Source organism: Gavia stellata, chromosome 15, assembly GCF_030936135.1.
Source record: "Gavia stellata isolate bGavSte3 chromosome 15, bGavSte3.hap2, whole genome shotgun sequence".
In the NCBI taxonomy this organism is placed as follows: Eukaryota; Metazoa; Chordata; class Aves; order Gaviiformes; family Gaviidae; genus Gavia; species Gavia stellata.
Window position 1 is genome coordinate 11,509,935 of NC_082608.1, and position 17,959 is coordinate 11,527,893.

Below are 17,959 nucleotides of genomic sequence, written 5' to 3' on the forward strand. Positions count from 1 at the left end.
GTGAACTCTATGAAATAAAGAGAAGGAATAACTTAGGGCGGCTTACTCCTTCCTATATATTCAACACTTGTGCTTTGAAAAATATAAATTCAGATATTGATTGCAGTTCAAAACAGGTTAAATATAAAGTAGTTTAACTGAAGTTAATTAAACTACTTCAATCCATCAATGGGATTTCAATTTGGTTGCCTGTTTCTGTCTCAAAACATCCTCTTTTCTTTTTTCAAGCAATGAACAGCAAATAAATCCTATTAATTTAAAGGGATATGCCAGCCTACTCAGATGATATGGGTTTGTGCATTTTTATTTATTATTTTTTAAATGAGGACACCAATGTTGTGGGATTTATTTCCTTTGGGGTTTTAAAAATACGTGACTGCTGAAAAGAATTTAAAAAGATGTAAAAACTGGTATTTCAGAACAGATTACTTAAACTGCAAAGTATTCTTTACACTTCTTTTTTTCTCATGCATGTAGTACTCTTGGCTAAATAACATTGCTCATGTGAATGATTTTGTCCTTAAATGAAAAATATACTTACTGAGTTTGTATTTTATATACTTTTGCCTTCATTGAAATAAACCAGTGTTAGTCTCATTCCGCCTACAAATGCATCTTTTTGTGTCAGTACAACAGAAGTAAACCCGGTTAAGAAGCGTTTGCTCACATGTGTGTAATCAGGACATAGACATAAGCACAGGGGAAAAAAAGCCTCATCTAAAAACCCAAATGCCCACTTTAAACAAGCTAAATCTGAGTTATCGAAAAAGTTGCACAAAGAAAACTTCTCAAGTCAGAACTGTCATCCTATTGTTTTTTGTGCTCCCATGGCTATTTGATAACTAATAGTATCTTTGGCTAATGGCAGCAGGTGGATGTCAAGCTTTGAGTGCACCAACAGGCCTTGCAAATTCTTCCTCCTGCTCCCTGGGTTTGGCTGCCCATGTTCAAGGCCAGCTCTGACACGATGCAGCTGGCTAACCTTGGATCAGACAGTTAGTTGTCAGAAGCCTTGCCTGTGGCCTCTGCCCCACGTCTCCGGAGCTGCACTTAAGCTCAGGTCCTTTCCTGAGCTTCCCGGGGTGTGCTGTACCTGGCTGTGCATCTCGCTGACCTGGACATTGCCTTGCTGACTTGGCTTCCCACTTGACCCGAGACCCGCCTCATTGCTGCAAATCTGTCTGGTGACCACTGGACTGTTGGATGAACCAGGTGTATATCACGGGACCTGCTCTGCTCTTCCTGATCCGGATGGTGCTCTGTGGCTGTGAGGTCCCCGCCCTGCCTTGCCTTGCTGTCACCCTTGACTCCTATTTCACCTTACCCTGCAGAGCAACCCCTTCTTGCTGCAACTTTGAAACTAGTCTCCTAGACTAAATGTTCTTCAATTCCTTGCTTGACATTTTGGAATGTCACTGTTATCAACAATAACATTCTCTATTGAGTTACTGTCTATTAGGTTACCTATTATCTATAATAATGCTGTCTATTAAGTTACTGACTGAAAGCAAACAATGAACAAGTAAGATAGGTCAATTATACACAGCTTTTAGGAAAATGATATGATTTTTTTGACATTATAAGAGAGTCTAGAACAATTACATCTTTTTCCTGCACTTTTTTTAATTAGGTTAGTACTAGCTTCAAAAATAGCATATGCTATTCAGTTTTTATAATTGCTACCTAATGAAGATCAAATTTAAGCTGCATCACATCAGAATCAACATTATGATTGCAGCAGCAAAGAGCTAATATATTATTACCTTTCTTAGCATCAATAACAAAGTTTCCTTTTTGATTCCCAGCCACAATATCGTATGTCACACCGTCTCCATCAGGGTCAACAGCATTAACTGTAGCAATCAGTGTGTCTGGGCCTGCATCTTCCGAAACAAAACTCCGGTAGCTGTCAAAAGAAATTATGACAACACATTTATTAATTTAAACAGGAAATAATATATATAGAACTATGCTTTACAACGCCTACTGACTACCTGTACAAAGGGTACTGCAGAGATTTGTAATTTATTAATACAATTACACTAATAAGATGTTTCTTTGTTAACCAGTGAAATGATAGTATTGATGATCTATCCAACCATTCAGGTCTGTCTGTTGTTACCTCCCATAGATTTCTACTGCAAACTTTCAGCAGTATTGAAGCTTTGAAGCTTAGCTTCACAAAAAGACTCGGGCTAAATGCAGAATTAACTTTTTTTTTTAATTTAAAAAAAATTAGTTGCATGATTCACAGAATCAAAGCAAACATTTGCTAAGTTAAAGCATTGCTTGTTATAGCACACTTTCTGACACAAGCTGTCAAAATGCTTTCAGTGTAGTCTTTGCACCAGCGTGACTAAGATGAGAATCTGATCTGGAGGACACGTGCATAGTGTCAGTTCTACAAAATCTCTTCTCAAGTCCAGACACATCACTGACATTGTAAGCTCTTAAGAGGCATTATCAGCCTAAGCTTAACTCTCTCTGGAGTAGAAAAGCCCCCTGCTTTAGCGAAGTCCCAAATACCTATTATTTTATCTGACTGGATTGAGCACAGGCCAGACCAAGCATACTATAGACCTATCCATAGTGGATATCCCAAAGCTCAGCCATAAGAACAAAGTACAGCTGTCTGTATCCAACAATATAGATAAAATACATATGTACCACTGGGTTCAGAGTGCTTATGGACCCACTCTCCATATGCTGAGAATAGGAAAAATTTCAAAGAAAAAGAAAATGGATGCACAGAAAACTTCTCCCTTAGCTTCTGCTGTTTGGATATGTGTGTTTTCATCAAAAACCTTTGTAGAGACAGCTTTTTTTCTTTCCCCAATTTAATATGCAATGAAGTAAGAGAAGTAAATTATTCTGATTTAGCTCAGTCACAACCCTCAGGACACTGTCTTAACTCTGCATCTGGAAAGCAAATGAACAGTAATCCTGATAATTTTGAACATGAAATATAGGGACAGAAGAGTTCAAGTCATCAGAAGAGGTCTCTTAAAAAGGAGAAAGTAAAAACTGACAAAGTGAAATGGAGTGGTAGCCTTAAGCATTTTGTAACTGAGATACAGAATAACCATGATGTAAGAAAGCTCGTGGCAAGGAATCGTAAGTTTATACTGGACTGTAAATCTATTCGAGCAAAGAGCTAGAAGGGCAACATCATCATCTTGATCCGTATTAGCCTGCCACAGAGCATAACATTAACTGCAGACCAGTCTCTCAACAGGACCTAATTTATGGGTGTTCATGATGAACAGATACAGATAAATATTCAATGATCCTGAATATTAAAACAAATAAATAAATGAAAAGACTATTCTCATCTGAAGAGTGAGAAACTTAATCTCATTTAGTATTTGAAAATGCATAGAGATCCAGTAAGAATTTACAGAAGATCAACTTTTCCAAGCCGTATCTCCTAAGCAATGTTTAGGAAAGAAAGGAAGGCACAAGATTTTGAAGACAGAAGTTACCTTTACATAAAATAAGGACTGTCAGAAGGCTTTGATGTTTTGTTCAACTAAACCATAGGCTTATCATCACTGAAATCTCTGCCTGGGTTTTGTTCTGAGCAACTTCTACTCTTAAGAGTAGAACACTGATGCAGAAGCTGACTGGGAATTCCATTACTAAGCCTCTAACGTGAATGCAAGTTTATAGTACTTTTGACATTGCTTCAGACACTTCTGAACTCCAGCTATGGAAGAAAAATGCTTACAGATGCTTTAGAAGAAAAAAAAAGTACAGTTTGTAGGACATGAGACTAAGTGAAATTAAGTGAACTCCACTTAGTGATATTTATCTTGTGGGTTTTATAATTCAGTGGTCATTTAGGATTCTGTCATCAAAGCATTTTTCTTTAACGATTATAAACCAGAGATGTGGACTGTTGACTCTGTCTAAGCTTAAATTGCCTAATTAAAAGGCAAAATTCCACCATGTAGTCTGGATGAGGGCTGAGGACAACACTGAGTTGCCTGCTTTTTCTGCTTGATTTCCTTTGGTGGTGGAGGGGTCCTCTTGAAATGTATTATCTGAAATTACTGCACCACTTCTTTCAGTACACACTGGAAAACACATACGTGGCAAAATCTGTCAAAAGAGACTGACTATATACTACCCCTATCTAGCTAGATACATAAGTCCTACTATACTTCGAAAGTATGCCTAAACCTTAAAATTAGGAACCAAACTTAAAGCTCTTTTTTATTTTTTACTGGTAGTAACAGAGTCTCAGAGGCAAAAGATCATCCCACATTTGTCAGTCTAACTCTCAGATTTGATTGAAACGATGCCAGTTACCATCCTGTAATGATCAGCCTTCTGACCAAAATAAAAAAAGCAACAGTAAAAGACAAAGATAACAGAGTTTTAAGAATATGTATTTACATTGTCTGGGAAAACTCAGGTGCTTCATCATTGACATTTGAAACATGGATCCTAACAGTTGCTGTCCCAGTCTTCGGCTCTTCCCCTTTATCTACAGCCATAATTATGAACTCATAAAGATGGTTAGGTCGCTCATAGTCCAACCGTGTTGCTGGAAAAATAGTACCATGAGAAGTAATACTGAAGTCTTGACTCAAAGTGTAATATAGTATTTCGGCATTCTCTTTTGAATCACAGTCAGTAGCTGTCACTATTAAAAGAGAAGAGAAAGACATTGTATAAATCAAAGTTTGTGAATTGGAATGTTAAGTACTTTAACAAGACAATCAGCGTGTAGTGTAAAACTGTAATAGCATTTGCCTTGGCATGTGGTGCTTGAAATAATTTATAAAACTGTGTTATCCTCTGTGCTTTTTATTGAAATAATATAATAAATAATAATAGATATAATTACAATATTATATAATTATAATATAATAAATAATAATACAATAAATAATATTGTAAGTTAAGTTGTTTAAAAAACAATAAAAAAGTTAAGTCCCTGGTTGAATTCAGCCACTAGATCTTGCCTTTGTCTTCTGGATTTAAAGAGCCCTGTACTACCAAGAACGTATTCGCACATAGAGACGTATATTCTCATGTCCATCTGATCTATACTGCTGACTTAAGATCACTTGGACAGATCACACCCTGTGTGATTAAAGAGGAAATATTTACATGTATTATTCAACTGATGCAAGTTAAATTAATGTGTTTGTCAGATCCTACCCATAACCTACAAATACCTATGCTAAAAGCGCAGTTACCAGAATAGTAACTGACAGACTACCATTAGGACAGGATAAACCACTAAGTAGAACAATAGGAAGTTATAAAATTCTATTTACTAGGGAACAGCAATTTTCCTGTAGTTTATTTTCCTTTTTCCCCCTCAAGATTTATAAAAAGTTTATGTAAGGTTTAAAGACTAATATAAGGCCCTTCTAAAACTGTTTAGCTGACATACATTTCTTTTATTGCCAGGACCTGCTCATTTCTTTATAAACATTTTCAAGGTAAGATTTTTGCGGTTTACATAATCAAAATTTACATAATTTACAGCTTAAGTTATTGGTTACATTGGGAAGAAGCAAAGTCTTTTTCTCAAGCATCCAAACAAAACCTCACATACAACAATTAAACCAGGCTAGAGGCTTTTAACACAGAAGAGCAGTATTCCCTATAGCAAGCTCACATAGGACTCAAAGACAGGCAGAGAAGGTGAGCTGATGTGTCTGTAATTTCTGATCCAACATCACTCTCTTCCTTCAAAAAAAGAAACGTTGCAAGATTGCTACTATAAGCCTGCTGCTATAATACCAACCACAACTGAAGCCCTGTTACTTCAAAATCCTACAAAGAAGATTTGTTTCCTTTGTCTCCCATCCACCAAAATTGTTTGGGCTGTGGCAGTAGTAAATAATTATGACCCAATTCTACAAGGTGCCATTTGCCTTCAGAGATTTGCAACTACCCATGCTGGGGCAGGTAATTTTGTCTTCTGAACTGAATTCTAATTAGTGGGAGGAAAAAAATCCTCCTACTGAACGTAACAAATAGTTTTAGAAGTACTAACCTTGTAGAAGCGCAGTTGTCATAGTAACTGTTTCAGGAACACCAACTTTGCTGTAAATCGACTGATGAAATTCAGGGGCACAATCATTCACATCTGTGATTACAACCAAAACCTGAATGGAAAAGAGGGGAATGTTAAACAGCAAAGTGAATCAAGGCAATGGCTTCATTGCTTTAGAAATATCAGATGGAATAATTTCCCAAAAACATCGTTGAGGTCTTCAGAAGCTATCGCACATAGGATAAGCCATTTTCTCTTAGATTGCTCTTTTCCTGCTGAGAATCGTTGAAATATTAGATACCAAAATACTAGGAACTGCCAAGTCCCAGTCCCCTACAGCAACATTTTCCACTCACCCTTAATCTCCATTGATGACTTCTTATTACTAATTCAACGGAAAATGGACCGTCTGCTTTCCAAGCATCCTTTTTCCATTATCTTATCTTCCAACACTTCTGTGATTTGTAACACTGAAAATTCTACTGCCAAGCATATTACATCTTAGCAGTATAAACCTCCAAGACTGAGTTCTCCATTCAATTACAGCAGTGTAAATCAGACATAAATGGAACTTACTATGGTAAAACAAGTAAGAAATAGAATTCTGATTCTAGTATCTTTAAAAATGCTTTCTTATTCCTATGTCAAATATGAGTCCACAGCTGCATTGTTTACAAGCCAAACAGTAAGGAATGTGTTAAATTAGGCTTTATGGTGGTTCATACTGCTACACTTCAGACTGTCTGAAGTTAGCTGAGGTATTCTGCATCACAGTGCAACAGGTAGACGTATACTCCATCTTCCCTTACATAGGTTCATATAAACTGGGAGTTGCTCTCTCGTAACTATTGAGGTTGTATTAGTGCAAAGCAGGTACAAGTTAAACTCCATTTAGGCTAAATATATTTGTAAAATCATCTCATAATCCTCTTTCAAGTCATATTCCACCACTCTTCATCTTGTAGCATGTAAAAGGGTCAATAGAAATTATCAGCCTTTGGTGTGCTACAGCCACTGTTTGTTAGAGTGACATACTGTCTCTCTCTGTCCTTCCACTTGTTCCTAGTAATTCTGCCTCCTGTTCCCTCTATAGTGTACATCTTATTTCCTGCAGCAGGAACAAACTGTTATATTGCGTGCATTTCCTAGCTCAGTGAATCCTTGAATTCAAACAACTGTAATAACTATATTTAGAAGTATTTTTGCTGTCAAACAGCTTTCTAAAACACCATGAACCATCATCTTTTAACACTTGTGAGTTTTTATTACTTTCTCTCTTTACAAATTCACTTTGTGTTCGTGATACGAAACAAATAGTTTTCTGTTCTTCCTTTGTTTTAAATTTGAATAATCTCAAATATACATCATATTTTATGAAGGTTTAGAGTAAGACAAAACCTTATGTTTGGCTTGGCCGCATCTGTTTCCGTGTCTTCCCAGATAAGGCCTAGGACCTACGATAGGATGGTATATTGATCCCTCAGAAATAGCCCTTTCAGCATCAGCAAGAATGAACTCTAAGAGTACCTCAACCAGCCCTCAACATCTACCCAGAAAGACATGGACAGTAGAATAAACAGCATGAGCTGAGAAAATGGGAGCCCCTAGTGAATCTATACAGAAATCTGGAAAGGCTGAAGGAAAGTGGAAATACATACAGACTGCCAGAAGCGAACACCTACCTCAGCTGCACTACTGAACTGTTCCTCATTTTCCTCTGCTCTAACCAAAAGAAGATACTGCTGTTGGTCACTCTCATAATCCACACTCCGAGTTAAACTGATATTTCCTGTTGCCCGATCAATACTGAATAGACCACTAGGATTAGTTAGCAAACTGTAGCTCAGAGATTTGTTTTGATATGATACAGCAGTTACTGTAAGAAAGCTGCATTTAAAAAAAAAAAAAAAGAGGACTCTTAAACAAGTAATATGACATACTGAAAGATACGACAAAAATGATACATATCAGAAATGATGGTCCAATCCTGTAGGTCTGATCAGAGCAATATTCACTGAAGTCAGTGATAGCTGTACCTAAACACCAAATTCAAACATTTTGTTATACAGTAGTTCTATCATCTTCAGGTTAAACCGATAAAGATAGGATTCTTGGAAGCAGAAAACAGTAAGGATTAAAAACACAGGAACAGAGGATTTAATTTTGCTGCAACTGAATTTGCCTACTACTTCTTCTACGGTAGTGATGGTTTTCAGCCGGAAAACTAAAAGATAAAGCAAGATGCAAAAGATTCATTTTAATAACAGCATGGTAAGTTTGCTGCTCCAGTCATACCATCCTGAAGTTTCAACAGATAACTGCAGAAGGATAAAAGCCAGTCACTAACAGCATACATGCTACAGGTTATACAGGACATATGTTTTTAGCTCTTGTCTGGCACTATCTTTTTTCCACTGAAGTCCAATGTGTTTAAAGTCTTCAAGTGGGAAAAACACTTGCAGTATGAAGTAAAAGGAGAACATAAAAAATAAATATTTTTAACAGTTTTAAAACAGAATACTAATTCCTCAAGTGTTTGTTGCCTTATCATGCAGGTTTCTTAGGAGAAAGAATTCCATCTCCCAGAAGAACCCACCTACATGTATGATCCAGTGACAACAACAATTAAAAAGACAAAACTCAGTTTGTCTGAACACCTTTTTTCCCCTTTGTGTTTATAGGATCATAGAACAGAATCATAGAATCATTCAGGTTGGAAAAGATCTTTAAGATCATCAAGTCCAACTATAAACCTAACACTGCCAAATCCACCACCAAACCATGTCCTTAAGTGCCACATCTACACATTCCATGCTGCTGTCTTCTCACTTCCTTCAGGTGCAATACTGAAACAAGAGAAAAGGTTGCTGCAGGTCATTATCTCACTTGAGTATTTTTCTGTATTTGCCTATGATGTGGTCTCACAGTCATTTTCAGCCAGCATCAAGACCATGTTGTTCCTGCCAACAGGAATTATTGTGCCCTCCTTCTAACCCCCACCCTGGCTGCATGTTCACGCCACCTCTCCACTCCTGTCAGCACTAAAAAATCACAAGGCCATGCTGTGAGCACATTCAACAATCCAACTGAAAACTTTTTTTTCTTTTTTTGGCTTCGTCTTTCATTTGACCAGCCTGCCCATGCAGCTAGCATATTAGCACTAGTGGCGGACCAAAGGAAGAGAAAGATTTGGTAACACTCCTCTGGTCAGCAGCAGTCTTAAATCGGCCTACAATTGTGAAATCCCAAACCCAGAGAACCAGTGCATGACAGCAACTTTGTTTTCCTGTGTATTTGTGTAATTTGTCTAATTCAAATATCAGAACTTTAGGATTCCACATGGATTTTCACGACTATTTCTCATCAACATGTAACAGGAAACTATTTTCACTGGGCACATTGTTTATATTTAAACCTCTTCTGACATAATAATAATTGCATGAAATACTTCACTCCTTCTGGATATTATGAAGTAATTTGACAAACTGATTAATCTACTATCATCTTAGGTGTGCAAACCTATTTTTAAATAGTGACAAAAAATACTTATGAAGAATTTCATTACTTTTAGTCCTAAGCATTATTGAACATAAGATGGCAGGTACCTGTTAGGTATTGCAGCATTTCACAGTTCTTACAGTTCTTTTATGCCTATGCTATTTAAGTTTATTGCCGTTTTAAAGGAAAACCTTGTTACCTGCTATTAACAGTTGATAATTTTTTTTTATCTTAACACACCTTGGTTATTTAGACACTGTAAAACTGAATGTTGTGAATTGAACAGTAATATAAAACACCACAGATAATATAATATGAATAATAGCTGAATGGCCACACAAGGAAGACGTTTACTGGACAAAAGTATTCTCAATTCAACTGGAAGAGGAAATGTTTTCTGTAACAACAAAACAGTTTGGGAGAGATGGAACCAAGTATTCAGGTGGACCTACGTTACTAACATTTTCCGTGAGATTTAGATCCACATGTTTAGACAAAGGATGGAAAAATACAATGACAAGTTTTGTGGCGTCTTCATTTTTGCTCAGTTTGTCACCATGACTGATGAAAACAGCAAAGCCAGTCTTTTGGTTTTTTCTAATTTTCACTTGATGGAGAAGGCACTTCTCCAAATTTGACACATAAAATTAATATATTCTTTCGCACCAGGATATCTTTCTTCATGACGTAACAGTTCTAATTTGTATTCTGTATTTTGTTTGAAAATTAAGACACAATCAATACCTGCTAATACTTTCCATATCATTTAAAAAAGCAAGAAACTGTAATTATTCAATACCACTTTTCTGTATAGAAGGGTGACTAAAAAATACATCAATCAAACTGTATCTTGATCACTTCTATTAAGATATCTAAATTGCTTCTCACAGCAATCTATTTATGATTCATAAACAATACTGGTGCTTTGGGGAGACCAAACAGAAGTTAAACTAGGAACACAATCTCACTGCATTATTTTTAACTGTTACTTACGATTTGCCTTGTGGCATACTTTCAGGAACATAAACAAAGTAGGATATGTTGGTGAACTGTGGTGGTCGAAATCCAGCAATTACAGAAACAGAGGCTGGAGACCCTCTGCTTCCAAGTTTATCTGCTGCTAGTACAGTCAGTAAATACTCCTTGTCCCTCACCAATGGCAAACCCGTCGTTTTAATCCAGCCAGTGTCCTTCTCAACATCAAATCTGTCTTCACCGCCTAAAAAGAACAGATCCACAAATTGTTGTCTGCAAGAACATTTTTACTTGATTAAAATTAAGACGAGAATACGGTATCAATTCCCAAGTTGGTTTTGGCTTAGAATCAGCATGCACACAAAAATTCAAAAGTTTGTTTAGAACTTAGAAATCAGTCATTATATTCACGATTACATTTCTAAGTTGCATCCTCTGGACAATTATCACTCTTCTTTATCCTCCAATTCTTCGCTGTTGTTTGACCCTAAATATCCCTTACCAGAAAACACCCTGCTAGAGCCCTGGCCAAGAGTAACAAATTCACCTTTGGAGCGGTATTGGTACTCCCCTTCTGCTTAGACAGCTTTGAACTATTACTAAAGCTTCTTTTAAGAGCCCCACAAAGAAAATTATTAATGAGTCTGTACTAGCTTTGCAAACCTAAAGCACAACCCAGACCCTTAAAAGTTTTTTAGAAATTAACCAGAAGCACGACTCTGGCAAGGGAAAAGGAACAGTAACCCTCTCCGCCCAACAAACTGTGCTCCACGTACTGCCCTATCTTATAAAAAGGCAGGCCAGCAGAGAGGTGCTGACTACTGCCACCATTGCCAGCCCCTTGCCAAAGCCCTGAGGAGCACTGACTGCTCCAGCCCCCATCATCCCCCGGAGGACAATCTGGGCAGAAACCCAACTTTGCAGGGAGAACACACTTCAAATCCAGCAAATCTGTCCATACCCTCAATAAAAGTTGATTTTTCTCGCACACAGAGCTGAAGACTTACGAACCTTTTGCAGGATGAAGGGAAGATCTTTCACTAACGAAACAGGATAAAAGACAAAAAAGTCACAAAAGTGAAGCCTAATACACAGGGAATGAGAGGGTTAAAATTTACCTTCCAAGAGAAAATATTCTACAGCTCCATGGATGCCTTCATCTGCATCCACAGCAAGCAGCTTGTATACTTCCGTACGTCCTGCAGCTTCAGGGGAAACCACAGCCAAGAATGGGAAGGGCTCCATGGCCCACTCAGGTACGTTGTCATTCACATCTGTCACAGTAAGTGACAAGTGCACGAAGTACCAATCCTTTCCTAATGGGCACAGAAAAATTAAGAAATACTTAGACAGCTACTTAATGGCACTCAGAGTAACAGAAACATGTATCAATTCCCGAGTGTGTATTGTCTGCAATATTGCTGGCATGTAATCCAGAAAAACTTGGGTTTTAAGGCTCTTCTGCAATCAACAACATCCAGACACAATGGGGGAAAAAATAACCAGCACAAGTACAGCTGAACTGCAAGGTCGGGGCCACCCATGTTATATTCTACTAATATCTCTTTTTAGGAAAGATCACACATTCTTAAATTTTCAAAATTTAAACACGTTTTCTGAAAAACTTTTTTGCTGAAGATAAAAAAGTACCAAGATATTTTTTGTTTATGCGATGATTACAGCCACTCTGAATTTTGAAAACTAAATATTTGTTGCCAAAAAATTCTAACCAATCTACCCTAACTGGTTGGAAAGTTCACTGAAATCCTATTATGGTTTTCACTTTATTAAAGATTAAACACTGTTAAAAAACAACCAAACAAAACCCAAAAGCCAAGTCACCACAGAATGGAACTATTCAATTCTCCAAAAATCGACAACAGAGGTCCTTAAAAATTGAGGAAAAAGTATTTGTTACACCTCTGCCATTATTAAATCAATCAGTGAAGACAGTAGAGTTCCTAAATGAGTAATAAATAGCAGGCAGGTATTGCGGGAAAGGAGGCAGAAAGGAAAAATGTCAGACTGAAGAAACTGCTCTGAAATCTCCAGGAATGGAGATAAGCATTCCTGCTAACAGAGGAAAGAATGGGAAAATATCCTGGGTGAAGAAAGTTTCTGAACACAAGACCAAAGGATAGGATTAAAATCTTCATGTTCCAAAGAAAGCAAAGTCACAGAGAGGACACAAAGCCTTTTTCTCCTTAATAAATTTATATACATTTTCAACTGAAAAAATGCTTCCTTCCATCACATCTGAGCTAGCTCAGATTTTGAAGCAACTTAGTTGGGGTAACACAAGACTGTGAGAAAGTGTGGTGGGTTTTTTTTGTAACTGATAATATTTATCAGCAACACCAGGGAGCACAGTATAAATATAACTCAGGCCTTTTGGCCAGCTTGGCACCAAGTGGACTGGCACTGAACTTGTAAAAAGTTTTGCTACAGAAGCCAACTTGAGTGTTCCTGCAGTCCATATTTAACGCCTCCGGCTCTAGAAAAGTCGTGTATCCACACCCTGTCTGACTCTGAAAGCAGTACAACTGCATTGACATAGCACTACAGCCCAGCTAACAAGCCTGGGCAATTGAAAGGGAATGTGGTCCAGGTAAAAACAGCTGTCTACATTTACAGCATCATTTATCCACAAGTTTCATAATGGACATAAAGTCAGAATTTTTAAAGTTGATGGTGTTAATACTTGATTTCAGTGTGTATTTATTATTTATACATACATGAAAACATATCTACACACACATGCATTTATTTTCAAAATACCTATACAGGAACTGAAACAACATACAAAGAGTAACATCTAAAATTATCAGTTTTAATTTAAATCTAATTAATAATACAAAGAACTTAGTATTTAAGACTAAATATAAAGTGTTGCCAAAACGCCTGATCTTGTGAACAGTGTTATCATGCTACAGAGGAATATTCTCCCAGGAAGGTGTGCCACTTAGGCTGAAAAGCTGTAGTCTCTCTCCCTCTTGACTTCCTTAATTGCAGCATTACATCCCTCTCCAAAAAACATCCATGGTCCAACTAAAATACGTTACTTTTGTCTGATGTATGTATTTACTGATGTTATCCCTTCACTCCCACAGCAGTACTAATATATCTTTCACATCAGTCTCTTGCAAGCTTCAGCTTTTCATAATTAGGGACCTCTGTCTGATGGCAAGTGGCATATTTAGTACACCATATCATAATCTGCAATCTATAAACAACCAGTAAGTGGATTGTCGTAAAAGAAAACTCCTTGCTGCTGTGATTAACAAAGTCAAATGTAAGTTTCTTAGTTTAGATTCCTGAGACTTAATCCATCGTGACCTTTGAGTACTCTGTTCTTATCCAGAAAATTCTCTTAATAGAAAAAACAGCATTCACCCAAGATAATAACACAAGTTCTTCTTAGTTAAACTTGTAAAACTGTATTAATTCATCTGAATTTTAGAACTGTAACTATGAATACATTGCTTTTTTTTGCTTTCGCTAAAGAGCAACAGAAAGTGTATTGACAGTAACTTCCTAAATCTAAATTAATTTCTTTGTAATTATAACCTGTACTCAGAATCCAATGTTCCAGGAATATAACATTAGCTTAAGATAGCACGTATGAAAAAACGGTGGCTACAGTAAAACCAAACTTCTAATTTATCAAACAGTAAATCATAGAAGCAATCAGTTTCTTGAAAAAGAACCTTAAACATGCCTTGCACCATCATAGATGGATACATACAACACGCATTTTTACATTTTCATGGAAAAAGTCTCAGTTATCACGTATATCCAAGTCTTACAAAGTCATCTCGACTCTAACTGAGACAATTTGTGTGTGTTATGTATTGCACTTCTGCAGTCAGAAGTGCTGGGAGGCCTGGCGTAAGGATGCTCAATTTGGCTTCTCTAGCTGAATGTTCTTTATAACATTGCACGTGAAGCCAAAGTTTCCAAAGACAAACTCGAATGGCTCCATTACAAAAAAAGAGTCACACTGAGGTGAGACTACTGTAACCCATGCTGCTATTGCACTGTCCTCATAGTCACCCAGGTATAATTCTCTTCAACATTTAGACAGGCTCCGTGAAAGCAGCTGCATGCTTTCTCCTCTGCTTGCAGATGCCATTAAACTGTACAGCACAAAAGAAGCCAGGAGGAGCATCAAAAAACATCCACAAATCATGATGTAAAAAGTAGCAGCATGGATATTATTTCCCACTATCATACATAAATAGAACCAGATGTGTTTCAAAGAGATGTTTCATGTCAGAATGTGTGTTCCAAAAGTCCCAGAGCAGCCAGTCCGAGACACCTCAAGAAACTGCAGAGGAGGGAACTTGTTAGATGCTGATTTGAGTCTGAGGTTGAAATACTCCATGGCGATCCACAACAGGGCGAGTTCTAAATGAGAAGTACCAAATGAGATCAGTGTCTCCTTGAACACCCCAAAGATTTTAATTAAAAGGTCCAAAAAGAATAAGTGCAAAAGGGAGAAGTTAATGTCAAAATTGCCTGTCTCTTCCTAAAAGAATAGGTCTTCTGGAAGCTGTCACAAGTTTGTAAATACCCATTATTAGCTTAGTTTGCCTGGGCATACTGCAGGCTTAAAATAGCAAGCACTAAATTAGAAGCTGAGTTAAGAACCTTTGAAAATCTGCCTCTATAATAGCAAGATCTATTGAGGATTTGAATGCTACTTTGGTAACCCCTGCCAGGAGTAGAAAGGTTACTAATTTTTGTCTTTCTGGAGTCTGGAAATCAATACCCTGATCAACCCGTGAACTCATTCTGTTTCAAGTTCTGCTAAATACATACATATATTCCTCTATCCAAAAATAAGTCATAATTGAAGAATAATTGATTTTTATTGAACAAAAAGTAGTAATCCTGGATACAAATTCCACTCTTGCCACTTACTGATTGTCAGTTCACTGAACATTAATATGCTGGTCCTCAGTACATAATTGTAACTGAGAAATACCTCTTTAAGGAAACTGTGGAAAACTGCATGAGGACTGAGATTAATCCTCACATGCCCTAGCAAACTTTACTAATCAAAAACTAAAAGGACTTGGGCATGTTCCTCCAGGTACTTGTGTGTTAATAGTTGAGAAACCTTAATGTCATTTGACATCTTGGCAAGATCAAAGCTTTCAGCAATATGTTGGTTACATCTGAATACTCTTAAGAATTTTGTTAGGATAGTGAGCAAGAACTGCAACGCACATAATCGAAGAGACAGGCATAAGTGTCTCTCTTGACCAGTATATACGTAACCACTGCATATGACCTTACAGACCTTATTGGTATGTTATCTTCTTCCATCAACCATAGGCAATCTGACTCACAAGCAAAAATACTAAATAAATCATCATGATTTCACTTTCAGATAAAGGCAGTCTGGAAGAAAATGACTCTAAGTAAGTTTTCTCTTGACTGCATTCCATATATCAAAGCAAAAACTGTAACAGAAACACCGAACAGGACTGTACTTCTCTGCACAGAGACCTAAAAGTGTGACCTGACAACTTGTAGAAACAACATCAGGGTGTCCAACGAAGCATGATCGGACAAGGACTTGCCAGAGGACAACGAGTGTGATGAAGAGACTGACATGGACAATAATGTGTAATATATGTATGTCTAGCAGGACAACACCTTAAGAATTTCAAAGTATATGTTCATGAACGTGATTTTTTAAAGCATAACTCCACATTCTAACAAGTGCAGCAAATATTTTAAAGTTTTTCATTGGTTGTAATTATCATTACATATACATTACAAAATGCAGTCTCTTATATTTTGTAACTGACACAGCTGCTTTCCTACAGAATAGTTGTTCTCCTACAGAATATTTGTTCTCCGACAGAATGGCACTTAAACCAGTCCTTAAACTAATTTTTAATAAGGTATATAAAATTCATTTTCTCCCCTATTTATGAAAATTATTTGTGCTTCAAGACAGTGGAAAGAACGAAATTTTAGAAACATACATCTCTTGATAGTTAAGATGTCTCAATGCCTCCTTCCATCAAAACACCCCCACGTGTGTATCTTGCAGATATATTAATTATACATGTACATCAGTATATTAATAGTAGTAGTACATTACTATGTATCTGTATTCATATATTATGATTAATAGTAGTTTATTAGTAGTATATAAGTAGTACATGTGCAGTAATATAGCTACATTATGGGAGAAATAATATGCTACAATTCCACTCAAAATCTTAGCAGAAACAGCTTAAACTGGTAATCCTCTGTGGATTTGGGTTAAGTCCTACAAACACACAGACAGGTTCTACTTAAATTATCTGTTCCAAATACCAGGCCCCGACAACAAGTGGAGATACCTACAACTATATTCAAAAATGTAAGTCAACCCACTAGTGAAATCCTAAGTCAGGAATCTGACACAGGCCTAATTATCCCTAGAAGAATTTTCAAACTGTTTTGTAACACACTACCAATAAGAATTCCCTCAATATTAAACACTAGATACTTGACTTTCAAGAAAGGCACACTGTAGATACCTTACACAATGTCACCCATTCAAAAAAGTCCTACTAAAAGAATAGTTCTGCTAATTACATTGTTGGCACACACGCAGATTTTGCATTTGACATATTTTCTTCCCTAGCTTCAGACAACAGAAAAATTTAAATTGCTTTCTCAGAGATACTGAGCAACAGGAGATAAAACTCAAGACAGCTCTTGCTACACATAAACATGACAGTATCATAATACTGGAACATCTTATATTAAAAACTAGTATTTTTAAAAGTTAGATAGAAAATAATACTTCATATTCAAAAGGGTAAAATCCTCTTTTTATTTGATCAGAAAGTATTTTTTCCTACTTTCTTATTTTCTTCTTATTTTTCTTCACTACGGAAACTAATGAAAACAGATTCTGTGAGCAGATTGCTTTTTCCAAGTATTTGCAAACACCACTTATTTGCCCTTTGTACTATCAAAACTAAGCCCTCTCTACAGCTCTCTTTTCAATTTATATAAAAAATTAAAACTAAAATTATAGAATCTAGTCCAGAGGTTTTTCCTACTTTAGCTGCTTAATTCCCTATTAGAGTCAATTCGTGTATCATCAAAAATCCTTCTTAGGGCAGCTCATCATGAAGTCTGCTTTTTCTCCGATATTCCCTCCAGTTGGAATTACTTCTTTTTAACTTAATATTACTGACAAAGCTGCAGCACTGAAATTCATTCCTATCACCAAAATCAATCTTCATAACCCACTGCTGAAACCTCATCACAGGTATCTATCTATAATTGCTTATTTTTCATGCCTATCTGTGGTTGAAAACTGATAAACAGAAGGATTGTTATACTGCCTTACTCTGAATTCAAATGACATTACGTAGCGTAATACACTAGCTGGCCCAGGTTTCTGCTCACAGGAAATATATGATATGCCATGACTCACAATTTTCATCCTTTGGA

At 36.7% G+C, this 17,959-nt stretch overlaps 1 protein-coding gene across 1 annotated transcript in view; it reads right to left on the bottom strand.

Moving 5' to 3' along the window:
- LOC104257371 (neural-cadherin) overlaps nucleotides 1-17,959 on the bottom strand; it is a 66,264-nt gene that overhangs the window by 37,682 nt on the left and 10,623 nt on the right. The window contains exons 2-7 of the mRNA XM_059824956.1: nucleotides 11,608-11,805; nucleotides 10,508-10,733; nucleotides 7,699-7,903; nucleotides 6,017-6,128; nucleotides 4,399-4,648; nucleotides 1,764-1,906 (exon numbers count right to left, since the gene is read on the bottom strand). Of these exons, the coding sequence (XP_059680939.1) occupies nucleotides 1,764-1,906; nucleotides 4,399-4,648; nucleotides 6,017-6,128; nucleotides 7,699-7,903; nucleotides 10,508-10,733; nucleotides 11,608-11,805 (1,134 nt within the window). The remainder of the gene's footprint in view (nucleotides 1-1,763; nucleotides 1,907-4,398; nucleotides 4,649-6,016; nucleotides 6,129-7,698; nucleotides 7,904-10,507; nucleotides 10,734-11,607; nucleotides 11,806-17,959) is intronic.